The sequence below is a fragment of the Trachemys scripta genome, chromosome 20, assembly GCF_013100865.1.
Source record: "Trachemys scripta elegans isolate TJP31775 chromosome 20, CAS_Tse_1.0, whole genome shotgun sequence".
Classification (NCBI taxonomy): Eukaryota; Metazoa; Chordata; order Testudines; family Emydidae; genus Trachemys; species Trachemys scripta.
In genome coordinates, this window is record NC_048317.1 from 2,171,447 (window position 1) to 2,184,650 (window position 13,204).

Consider the following 13,204-nt stretch of genomic DNA (forward strand, 5'->3'; position numbering starts at 1 on the left):
TGTTAGTGGTGCCTAGGCCAAGGACTTAGGTGTGCCTGGCCCCTCTGAACAGGACGAATCGCCCCCTTCCTGAGGCGTGAGGCTGCAATGTTACAAGGATTGTTTAGTGTCTTCAATGACTGAGACTGATGGGAAATGCTGTTGCCTTGGAAATGTCTGAGGCAGAGAGACGGGATTCAGCCGGTGTGGTTTTGGGGAAGAGCCCATGGGAGAAGCCACATCCTGGCTGAGCTTCCATGTGTGTTGTGAAAGGTATCCAAGGAGAAGGGAGATGTTAGTCATGTTGCTTAATGCACTAATGGAAGATGCCCAGATACTAGAATAGACCAGGGAATTCAGGGAAGGGAGGAGGGGAAGGACTGGAACTGGGGCAATTAGCTCCTCTGGGGCTGCAGCCAGAGCCGCGATGCTCAGGAGAAGGGGTTAGGACACTCGCTGCAGTAAATCTGTAATGAAGGAATGTGCACGAGCCGCGCTACCATCATATCATTATCTATATGTCTGTCTGGGCTTTATACACATTGTGTCATTTCCCCAGCAGTCTGCAGTGCAATGGTGCAGACTCCAGAGTATGACAGAGCTCGGGCTGTTTACTTAATGGTCTCTTGTTGTTTCTTTTGAAGCTATGTGAAATCCCGGCTCCAGACAGGGCTGTCCATAGGTGGTAAAGGCTTCGTCTGAAAACCTTTGTAAAATTGGCTTGGTTCTAGTCTGGCCTTAAGCACAAGTAACAGCAACAGCAGCCCAAGCGACTCATGGCATGACCCTACCTTCCATCTCCCAGAGGTGGTTCTGTAGCGAACAGCCTACGACCGTGAGATGCAAATTGTACATTCTGTCCTGCTGGGTTTGCTGTGATTTTCATCCCTCCTAACAACAAAAAGCATGATCTGTGTGAAAGGCGTTTGGTGGCCTTGAGACCATTTCCAAGCGGACATGACTCTCATCACATTAAAGCACCACCACCATTGCCCCGTGGTTGGCAGCTTCAGCAGAGAAGCCATGAATGGATTGGCCCCTGGGGACTGAACTTGGTCTCAGACCATGAACAAAGCTCATTTTGGGAAGGTTTGGGGTGCACTGATGGTGCAGGGGTGGACACTTTCAGTGCCATGGTTCTATGGATAAACAGAGAATCTTATGGCTGTCAAATCCACCTCCTTTCGCCAGCAATGCGCATGCGCTCGCTCTCGCTCTCTCTCCAGACATCAACAACAACTAATGCAATTAAACCCACATTATGGATTAGTTATCCATAACATTTCATTTAAAAACTCAAGCTGTCTGACAACTGCAGCTTAAACTCTCTTGTTGCTAGACTGTGGGGCATGGCATTGTTCGGACATAAAAGCAGCAGAAAAATGGGTTGTTCTTGGAATTTTGCACACGCACATACAAAAAAATAAAACTTCTCTTGGGCTGAAACTAAGTGCCAAATTTCCACTTGGTGTGAAATTTCATGTGGGAAATAGAACGGCATGAAAAATAATAGGGTTTCTAATGGAAATTCCTGCTGACCGATAAGTGTAGTGGAGACATAATATCTGTCCGCAGGGACGATTTATAACAGTTGATTTAACACTTTCACAATAAATGGACATTTATTGACAGTAAATTCTGGTGGAATTACATATTATGACCACGTGGCCACGTTCTGATTAATGCTTTTGCGCGGGGTGCCAGGGGGCTGTTTATTTCAAGTGCCTGTTAGCTGGGAATTCATTCGGAAGCCATTGCCTCAGGAATGGAAAGAACCCATTTGTTTGGTCCCGAGGTGTATTTCATATTTATTTCTACACTGCAGGGATTCAGCATTAAGGAGAAGGCATAAAATAGGAGGAAATGCTGTGCTTCCAGCTGGCTGACCGCGCTTCTGCCTTTTGTGTGTGCTGGAGCGTCATTAATCAGGTGGATTCATCTTTTTAAATCTAGTGAACACAATGGAAAGGCAGCATGGCCCTGTGGATGGGGCTATGGACTGGAGACTTAGATTCTATTCCTGCCGCTATCACCATGTTGCTGTGGGACTTTATGCAAGGCTCTTCCCCTCCCTGAGCCTCTGGTTCCCTTGTCCGTAAAGCCTAGTTAGATTGTAAACTCTCCAGGGGAGGGACAGTCTCTTTCTATAAGTGTGTACAGCGCCTAGCACCATGTGGCTCTCATCTCAGGTGGGGATGGATCTTGGCTGTACTGCCCTAGAAACAATGATAGCGCTCTGCAGAACAGGACGTGTCCATTAAGGAAAGAGAAGCAGGGAGCCATTGCAGTAGCAAGAAACCCGGTAGGACGCGATGATGCTCATTTCCCATGTACAGCACATAGCTGAGCTCCTCCCTGGCTGTGTTTGCTTCACCACTGAGGTTAAATAAGTTCACTGGCCAAACACGACGTCTAAATGAAGCTGTAAGAACAGCCATTAAGAGCCAGAGGGGTCAGAGACTCACATGATGTCAGGGAGTGGAATGCGTTCAGGGCGGCTCGGGTCACAACCTCGCCGCTATTCAAACATTAGCTCTCGCGCTGAGGGATTAGATAAGCAGAACGAGCAGTCGCTCACAGAGGGCTCTGCGCTGAGCAGTCAGGTAGGGTGACCAGACAGCAAGTGTGAAAAATCAGGACAGGGGGTGGGGGGTAATAGGAGCCTGTATACGAAAAAGACCCAAAAAACAGGACTGTCCCTATAAAATTGGGACATCTGGTCACCCTAGAGACTGGGGAGTGGAGTGCTCGAAGGCATAACGACCTCTTCCAGTTCCAGGCTGCAGCCATGCATATCATCTCTCAGTTCTTTGGTGGCCTCTGTGAAATGAGCTGGTTGTCTTAGTCCTGTTCCTAACGGGCCTCCTGTGAGATCAGCCTATTCCAGGAGAGCCGGAACTCCCCTCTTGCCCGTGGGGCTGGTTCCCCAAGGTCAGAGCTGTATCTCATTGGCAGGGAGGAGCATAGGGGTGAGTAACTTATGCAGCTACTGCCCAGGTTGTGACCCTTGATGCTTCTGGTGCTCACTAAATAATAGAAGAAGATGCAGTCCCTGGCCCAGGGAATTTATGGTATGAATCAGACCCAGGCACTTCATGCACTGGCAACAGGTGCAGTCTTGGAGCAAGACAGGTGTCTTCAGGGGCGCATCACCCCCATGGAAGAAGCAGGTTTTGGAGGAAGAGCAGGAAGGAGATGGTGCCAAGCAGACAGGACAGCATGGAGGAACAGACAGGAGAGGAAGGAGGCAACAGAGGGAGGCTTTGGGCAGCATGGACAGCAAGGGAGTGTGAGAGGAAGCTAGGTCAGAGATGTAGGCAGGGCACAGATGGGGAAGGCACAAATTGAGCTTGCCACGAGAGGAGAGAAGAAGCCAGTGATGGAGCCAGGCAAGAGAAGTGACCGGGTCAGAGCGGTGGGAGAGGATGAAGCATTGTAGTGGCCGTGTTTTATGTGTCCTTGGTAGGAAGAATCGAGAGCTGCACTCTCTGGCATTGTCAGTCAGGCACCAAAAGAACAATTAATTCATTAAATAAAATATGCATTATTTACCTGTCTCTCAGGCAATGCACACATAATTAGTTTATGCAAATACCTAGCTCTGGTTGGTGAAATAAGCATGGAGGTGTTCTATTTTCCTGAATAAATATGTATCTTGGGCCCATGTTTGCCAGACAGGCTGTGAATGGCTGCTACATGCCTCAGCTCTGGACTAATGAGCATTGGCTGTGCTGACCCTTGTGAGGGGACAGTGGCTGCTTGGGAGCTGCCCTGACTCCATTCCCTTGCACAGCTGAGAGATCTGCAGGGGACCGAAGGATTTTAATAGGAGCCGAATATCTCTGCTCAGAGTTTGGTTCTCCATCCACTTGCACTGGTATAAGCCAGGACTAACTCCACTGAGCTCACAGTGGGGTAAAATCCGTGTATAGGAGAGCAGACTCACACCCCTTTAAAGACTGGGGGTGGGGGAAGGTTCCTCATTTGGCATTCAGTCTGCTGGACAAAATTCTGCTTTTGGCTCCGATTCAGCAAGGCACTTAGGTATCTGCTTAACTTTAAGCAGATGCGTAAGTCCCCAATGTGTTGAAGTGGTTTTGCTGAGTCAAGGCCCCTGCGCAGCTGGCCCTTGCAATAATTCTGAGGCTATAATAAAAAGCCTTTTTGCTATTCAGCAATGCAAAATTCTGGGGTGATTGGATGAAACATTCAGAGGCTGTAAGTGACGTCCTGGTTTGTCAAGTCAGAATGCGACAAATGAAAGCTTTGCCCCTGCTAGTTTTGCCTTAGACCCTTGTGATCAGCAAATCCTTAATTAGAAGCCACCTTCCGAAAAATCTGCATCGATGAGAAAGGATCTCACAGTGCAGCTCTGTATTACCATGACCACCATTAACAGCTAGCATTTCCATGCTGGTTGTCTGCTTCAGGCTGACATTGTTTGGGACACTTCAGCAAAAATGGCTTGGCCATTGCCCATAACAAGGCTGGGGGAAATAGTTTTGCCCATATTAAAAAATTCTGACAACAGTTTTGTTGAGAAGCTCCAGCACCTCTGTGGTTTGGAGCAGGGACCTGTTTATTTCCATAGAGGATCATGAGGGAGTCCCCATCTAGAGGGAAATAATTCCCTAAATCCCCATCTTTGAAACGATTTCATTGGGAATTTTCATAGATTTTTTTAAGGCCAGAAGGGATTATTATTCTGAACTCCCGATAACACAGACCACAGAACCCCTCGCCCCCCGTGACGCCTGCTTTGAGCCCATAAAGTCTGGCTCAGATAGACATCCTAATTGATTGAAAGATTTCCAGTGCTGGCGAATCCACAGCATCCTTAGGTAAGTTGCTCCAATGGTTAATGTGGTTTCATAATTTCTAAAAGCAAATGCTGGGCAAAAAATACGGGATAAATAATAAATCAGATGGATCTCTTATGTGTGCACGACATTGAACAAGACCGAAGTCAAGTCAGAGACACAGCACTTTCCCTGAGGAGCGTGCAGTGTTACAGTCATACAAACGAAGTTGATCTGTGATTGCATTTATAAGACTTTTTACTGGATGCTGCCCAGGATGGTCTGTTAGAGCTGAAGCACGTGTCCAGTGAGGTAGGGTAGAACATGTTCCCTCCCCCGGGACAGCTGTGTTTCCCATTGGTGGGTTTTACAGCAGCGTATGTGCTCAGTTTCCACATGACAGAGATGCCTCAAGGATTGTGGTGTCTGGCGCACCCTTGAAATGCTATCATTAGTCATCCAGAGCAGCTGAATGTTTTGCAGTTTCTACCTGCAGGGCTTAAACTTGCTGGGTGAATTTCTTGTTGCCAGGCACCTGTTCATTGCTGGCCAGCAAAGCTGTGCAGGAGAGTGGTTTTAAGGATACCCATTGGGTCTGTCCTACTCAGTCTGACAGGGAAAAGAAGTGAAAAGCCAGGGCAATGCCAGACTGCATCAAGAAATCGTGTTAAGGATGAGGAAGGATGTGACCATGTGTGCCTAAATAACCTGGGTTACATGTGCCACTGGGGTTGTAGCCGGTTTTGCACATGATGAAAAATTGGTTGTAAAAGCTTTGGATTTTGGTGAGCTCTGTCAGAAGCTGTGGAAATGTTGGATACATGATATTTTATACTCAGACATAAACACTGCTTTCAGCTGTTACAAATGACCCTAAAGCGTGTCCGGGAAAGTAAACTGCCTGTCGGAGAATGGAGATTGTTCCACCAGCACTTTGAGGCAGCTCTGGCAGTGCCTTGTTGCAACCTCCGTGTGCCCGAGTTTCCACATTGGTGCAACAGATGTTAGTAATGTTGCTTGATGCACTAGTGACTCCCTATGCGCAGATACTAGGGTGATGAGTGTGGTCTAGGAACCTAGATAGACTAGACGAGAAAAAGGTTGAGTGTGTATCTTGGGCACATGATGCATTTACCTCTGTTGAGTGAACTGGGTTGTTGACATGGCAACAGATTTCCTTAAACTGCCAGGACCAGAGTTCAAATCCTGCTTAAGTAGCAGGTGGAGTTTGCTGGTTTCATCCTCGGTCTTGGTGGATGGATAAAGATTTCAAACTTCACCCTCTTTTTGAGGCTGAGACAAAAGGAGTCCAAAGGAAACAAAATTCACCAAAACTCTGAACCTGTCCCAAGTTCTGAGATGTTGAACTAAACACTTCTCTGGCTTCATGCTGGACTGTTTGCCACGGGGCCTCCTGACCTTTGAGCTCAGCTAGACCAGGGATCGGCAACCTTGGCACGCAGCCCATCAGGAAAAACCACTGGTGGGCCTGGACGGTTTGTTTCCTTACAGCGTCTGCAGGTTGAGCCGATTGCAGCTCCCACTAGCCGCGGTTCGCTGTTCCAGGCTAATGGGGGCTGCGGGAAGTGGCGGCCAGCACATCCCTCGGCCCGCGCTACTTCCAGCAGCTCCTATTGGCCTGGAGCAGCGAACCGCGGCCAGTGGGAGCTGTGATCGGCCGAACCAGCGGATGCTGCAGGTAAACAAACTGTCCCAGCCGGCCAGCAGCTTTCCCTGATGGGCCGCGTGCCAAAGGTTGCCGATCCTTGAGCTAGACTATAATTCAGTGCAATTTGTGCTCCTGATCCCCTTAGGTACTTCTGAAAATCTCTCTTCTCATTGTTTATTACCATTATTTGTATGACAGTAGTGCCTAGAGGCCTTCTGGAGCCCCATTATGTTAGGTGCTATACATACATATAGAGAGGGGCCCCGCCCACAAAGCTTGTGGCCTAAGACAAGCCGGAGATATCGCAGGAACGGCCATTTGTGTGGCATACTGGTATTTCTGCTTCAAGTCAAAAACCAGGAAAGAGGGAGGTGGACAGCATCAAAAATAAACCAATAAGAGACTGTTCTGAGCCCTGGACAAAGCTTCCATTTCCATTTGGTTGGAGCTTCAGGGCTGGTTTGTATTTGATTTGAACTGATTTGCCATTCCCTAGCGGCCATTCAGCCAACTGGCTTAACTGTAGTTATTTATATTTGTTTTAAATGTGCCTGCCTGAACTCTAAACGCAGGTACAAGGAGTAACGCATGCTACCCCAAACAGACCCATAGAAAAGGTTAGGGCTTTGCCAAACCAGCCTGTCCAATCACTGAAACTATAAGTACCCACATTCAGGTGAAAGTTCCTCTGTGCAGAAATCCAGCAGAAGAGATGTGACCCCTGTGAAGCCCCACTTACATACTAGGGGGTGCCTAGGCCATGTGCTCTGAGTTTCACGCAGAATTAGCAGAAGCCTATCACTGGGGGTGTTTGCAGTAAGACATGAGATGTGAGGAACAGAAGCATAGTACAAAATGTCCCCTCCTTCATTCACACTCAGCACTGAGACACGCCCCCCAACATCCTAGAGCTCTGGTACTTCTTCGACTCTCTGGGGTGTCCACGGAGAGCCTATCAAGTTTCACCGTGAAGTCGACTGTGGGGAAAGAAAATGAACACTCTACCTCATGCTGCTAGAATATTACTTCCTGCTCCTTAATTTCTGGGATGGCCTCCCTCTGTGACATTCTGTACTTGAAGCAACATTGAAACGAAGGCCAAAAAATACGCTTTCTATGTAGGATGGCATTTGCAGCATGCTGAAATCTCTGGTTGTTAAGTGTTGCTGCAGGAGGCAAGGTCACAGCCACGGGTTAGGACATTTTAAAATACATTGTCTCTGGATCTATAATGAAGTCTATTAAAAATGCATACTCATTCCTGGGCAGATCACAGCTGGGTCAAACCCCCTCAGAACAGAACCTCTCCCGCTGGTAAGCACAGTGTTTATGTACCTAGGATCAACAGAAGAGCTACGCAGTAAAGTTATAGATTGTAATTATTAAACAAGGTGGACCAAATTCTGCCTGCCGATACGCTGGCATACATCTGAAGCCACTTCCTTGAGGGTAATGAATTTATACCAGTGTCACCTCATACAGACCCTGACCCAATGCATTAAGTAGGTTCTGCACCATCCAACTGCATTTCTTTTTATCCATGGAAGGTATTTATAATTACCACAAGACCTGCCCACCTCACCCTCTGCCTGCCCCCTGGGATCTGCATGGTTAATGTATGGTCCAAGCCTGATCCAAACCCCATTGTAGATAGTAGGAATCTCGTTGACTTCAGGGGACTTTGACCCAGGCCCTGAATGCAGATCAGGGTGCAGATATCTTCTGGGGAAGCATCTCATCCCCGGCTAGACTCCCTAGAAGGACTTACAACTCATGGGGCACCAGCATAAGTGGAACCCCCCCATCTCTGCCCCCAAGTCCACCCACACACACTTTGCAGGCTCAGAGGGGACCCTGCTCAGGGAAGCCATAACGAGCCATCCCGTGAGCATTGTAGCCCTGCCTACACCCAGCGAGGAGGAAAACAGTAGCTAAGCAGGCTCACGGGGGCTTCTGAGCAGCAGTACGCCCCCTCCCCCACCCCGTGCCATATTAATGGGAGCCAAGACCCTCCCTAAAGATGATGGTTCTCAGCCTCCCAAGGGGCAAAACAAATGGGCTGAAGAAAGAAGCAGGAACCAGGGAGGGAGTGCAGGGGTGGGGGGGAGGAGGAAAGGGGTAAACTGAATAATTAAAAGGAAGGAGTTCCCTGTGGCCTTGTTGGGATTAATAGAAGCATAATAAGTTGAAGCTGCATCACAAATCCCTCTCTCTGCGTGAGCTGCTTGCCGCGCCAAGGGCTGGGCACTGCAAGACCCAGATGCCCAGTGGCTATGGCCATTATTATTCAGGATGATGATTTCTGTGTGGCCTCCCTGGGCACTGGTGTGAGAACCAGGACAGATGTAGGTGATGGCTAGACGGACACACAGCCAGAGGGCAGGCCAGGCTCCCCAGGGTGAAAAGCTGCACGGGTGGGGGGGGGGGCAGATTTCTCCTCTTGCTCTAGCAGCTGCGTACTCCTGACAGATCCCACAGGCAAAGGAAGAGGAAAATCCTGGAGCTGATCTGCCCGGAGGGGCCAGGATTAGAATTTGGCCCTGTGGTTTAGGCCCAGTTCAGCATGGCACCTGCAGTGGGATTGGATAGTGCTCAGCACCACACAGGATCATGCCCCGGGAGAAGGAGCCTGCCCAGGGTTGGGTTGGTGTGGAGCTAGCAAGCTTTAGGTTCTAGTCTCCAGGCAACATGTGCTGCAAACCCAAGTGACCCTAACAGAGGGGCTGTGTGGTCGGGTGGTTAGAGCCCGGGGCTGGGGTGGGGAGACCTGGGCCCTATTCCTGCCTCTCCCACCGACCTTCTGTGACAACCTGGGCAAGTCATTGCTGCGCTTGGTGCCTCAGTTTCCCCTCCCATCCGTGGCTGTTTATATTGCATAACCTCGGGGGCAGGGACTCTCTCTCCCTCTGGTGTCAGTCAGGTCCTCCAGGTGCTACTGTAATACAAATGAATAGTAATAAACTAATGGCCCGTGTGTATACGAACTGGGGGAAAGAGCATCTCCGCCATATGTCTATGTGCTTTTTTCCATCTCCTCCCTCCCCCCTTCCGTCTCTCCCCCTTGTCGCCAGGTAAACCTGCTCTGGCCCTGAGCCTTGAGCCCTTCGGCCGACTGTGCTTTGAGTGCTGGTGATTTGTCCGAACCCCCCCTCACCCCCGGGATGTGTCACTGAGCAGGGTGGGCGCGGGACCCTGTGGACTGGCCCGGGTGAGTTTCATGGTGAACTGAGTCAAAGCGTGAAGAACAAATCGCTAAATGTTTCGCGTCTGCTCAGTTCTGATACGTCCCTGACTCTGCAACCCTTGGGCCGATCCACAGTTGGTATAAACCGATTTCTGTGGCGCTAGCCCAAACTCCATCCATCGAGACCCAAACTGCTTCCTAAGATCCTGGTATCGTCGTCGTCTTCAGATTGGGGGGGAAGCCGAGGAGGGGCTGGTGTGTTTCTGCTTTGGGTGAGGCCAGGCCTGCCCCAAGTTGGAATAAACATCAGAGGGAATTTACCAAACGCTTGCTGCTGCTCCCTGCATTCGGTAGGCTTCTCCCCTGCCCTGAGCGCCGTGAAGTCAGGCTCCCAGGAGGGTGGCCGGTCTGAGGAGGCAGTGTGCTTAGCTGGGGATGGAAGTGCCTTGGTTTCTAATGGCTTCTCTCTCTCTCTCTCTCCCTCTGTCTCTCTCTCCCTCTGTGTTGCCGCACAGAAAGCTGATCTGGCCGTTGCTCCTCTCACGATCACCCACGTCCGGGAGAAAGCGATAGACTTCTCCAAGCCTTTCATGACATTGGGGGTCAGCATTCTGTACCGGAAGCCCAACGGGACCAATCCCAGTGTGTTTTCCTTCCTCAACCCCTTGTCTCCTGACATTTGGATGTACATTCTCCTCGCCTACTTGGGGGTCAGCTGTGTGCTGTTTGTCATAGCCAGGTAAGGGGCGCTCCGATGCCACGGCTCCAGACTGCCACTGCACATCACGCTTGCTGCCCTTTGCCGAGTTCAGAATCATTTTGCTGCTTGATGTCCCACTCCCAAGAGCCTGCAACTTAAACCCGTTCTTCCCTGAATTCAATTACAGTTCCTCCATTGCACAGAGACGGGCTGGGTTATTATTGTAGGGCAGCTCATGATTCAGACAGTGTACATGGTTTGTTATTGTACTGTTGGGTTACTTCATAGGGCCTGATTCTGCTCTCACTTAAACTGGTTTCACACCATGGCAGCTCCAGTTAAATCAATGAATTTACTCCTGGTTTACTCTGTGAGTGAAATGATCATCAGGTCTGCTGTTTGGGAGATGGGGTTGAGTTACTTACTGTAGGATCACTCACTGAGATAAGCAGGCTTTGTTATTGTAGGATTGATGATTACGTCTCTACCCACTGGTTTGTTACTGTAGGGTCAGTCATTCATAGGCACGGTGGTTTGTTATTATACAGTAAGATGCCCTATCAGCGTTAGGGCTGACCATGCTATGCAGTTAAGGTGGGATTTCTTAGCAGTGGTCCCTAGCAGCGCCTGCTGCTTTTCTCGATGGAAATAAACAGCCACGGAACACAGGAATTGGCAGAGTCGAGCAGCCCCTTTTGCTCAATATCTTGTCTCAACAGTTGGCCAGTTCCAGCTGCCTGGAGGTGCCAGAAACTTTGTAGTTAAAATGTTGGGTTAGCTGCCCATAGCAGTTCCTTCTACCCCCTTTACTCACCCCCCCCCATTAGATAGAGATTGGTTTATAGCGTTTCAGATATTTTTTTTACCCTACAAAAAGTAGCTGTGGGTGTTCTCATGTGTAAGCCTCTTTTGAATCACGTTAACCTCTTGGCCCCAATGATGTGCTGTGGCAATGAGTTCCCCAGGCCAATGATGTGGTTTGGGTTTGTTTGTTTGTTTGTATTTCCTTTTGCCATTGTGAAGCCTGTTGCCTTTCCATTTCATTGACTGTGTCCTAGTTGAGATGAAGTGTAACGGTTGCACCTGATTTATCTTCTCTGTGCCGTCCATTACTGAATAGGCCTTTTTCGTATCCCCTCTCATTCATCTCTAACCAGTCCCACTCTCTCGAGCACAGATCGCCCCACAGCCTCAATCACTTTCACCTTCTCTCGCCGAACCCTCTGCAAGCGATCCCCCAAACTGTCTAGACACTGGCACAACACTGGGAAGCCTGTTGCTATGGCCCTGGCACTGTGCCTGGTTACAAAATTAACATGCCGCTAATCTTCACGTTTAAAACCCATTCCTATCTTTAAAAGCAGCAACATTTGCATACATTTGCATGCGTTATTAATTTCATACAGTCTTTGTTTGATGAGATGCACAGTCTGGGGCCGCTTCAGAATGTGCACAGGCGAAGTGTCCGCGTCCCTCCCATTGGACAATGGGCCATACATAAGCTTGTGGGCCTTCCATGCAACAGGAAGTGCCTCTTGGAGGCACTAGTCCCCATTAGCCCTCCCTCGCCTTTTGATTAGTATCCTTAATTGAGCCATTTTGTAATGGCTTTGCTTCCATTTTGCCTGCCACTCATCCATATTTATGGGACACAGAGACAGCCTTGTTTTGGTTGTCTGAAGGGGTCCTCAGGGGTGCTTAATGCAGCACATAAATGAGCTATTATGGCCATGCTTTGCTGTTTATCATTTCAAAGCTCATAAATTGGGCGCGTGGAGAGCAGCCTGCTCCATTGTGGCTGTGCTTTTGAAGTGCCACTCTGCCTGGTGCCATGCGGCTGGAGTTTGCTGTGGGTTTTTTTTCCAGTACCTAGAAGAGCTCTCGATAGTATCCTGATGGGCTACATTTCCTTTGGAAGTCATTGACCATCTGTGTCCCAGAGACCAGCCTGAGACAAATAGCAGTTCGGTGCCCGAGTCCCATTGCAAGTTAGGGACCTCACTGTCATTTGCGCCTTGAGAAATCTCTAGCACCCCGGACTGCACCAGCTCTCCGGGGAGGCCTTAGTGCCCGATTGCTTCCTAGGATGGATGGAAAGGTGTTTTCCTTAAAGCGTCCTTCAAAACGAGCAGCCTGCCTCTAATCCACTGACATTTCAATCAGATATTCAAAGCAGAGATTAATTATCAAACTGCAGTATCCAGACTCCATTAACCCCGATGTTCCAGCATTGCTGCAGTTTGCAGCCCTCCTGGGTTCTCTGCAGCATTTAGAAACGATTACCTGGGTTTAGCATGTAATACCCTAATTACACGTAAAGCAGTTGTCAAAGTAAACTCTGCTTAGCAGGCAGAATATTTGTTCTCTCCAGAACATCTGGGCTGGTGAAACAGCTGATTCTTCTTACACTTGTGTAAACCAAGGGTAACTCCACTGACATCAAAAGACGTAACTAGGCCCAGGGTGCTTGGAGGGTAAGTAAAAGGTTTAGTCATACGATGAGAACTATTCTCCTTACCAGTCCTCCCAATGAATCTCTAGCAAGTGACAGTACTTAGAGTGTATCTAACCCTTCACAGTGTCCTGTCACTCTGCAGACATTAACTATAGCTCTGTAGGAAATGGATTGTCTGTTTGTACAGCATCTAGCACATTGGGGTTCTGGTCCATGACTGACACTCCTAGAGTTACTGCAATGCAAATAACAAAGGGTAATAATTATCCATAGCTTTATCCCCATTTTGCAGATGAGGCAACAGGCAGAGCTGGTTTTAAAAAATGAAATTCAGATTTATTTATTTTTGGTGGGGATGGAGAGTCACATTTTTTTCATGAAAATTGAATGCCATTTTCCAACCATTTTCCAGACCTGT

General features: G+C 48.9%; 1 protein-coding gene across 2 annotated transcripts in view; it reads left to right on the forward strand.

Annotated features, from left to right (window-relative positions):
* Nucleotides 1-13,204, forward strand: part of GRIK3 (glutamate ionotropic receptor kainate type subunit 3) — a 225,830-nt gene that overhangs the window by 184,314 nt on the left and 28,312 nt on the right. For both annotated transcript variants that reach the window (XM_034754116.1, XM_034754115.1), the window contains exon 11: nucleotides 10,147-10,370. In XM_034754116.1, the coding sequence (XP_034610007.1) occupies nucleotides 10,147-10,370 (224 nt within the window). The remainder of the gene's footprint in view (nucleotides 1-10,146; nucleotides 10,371-13,204) is intronic.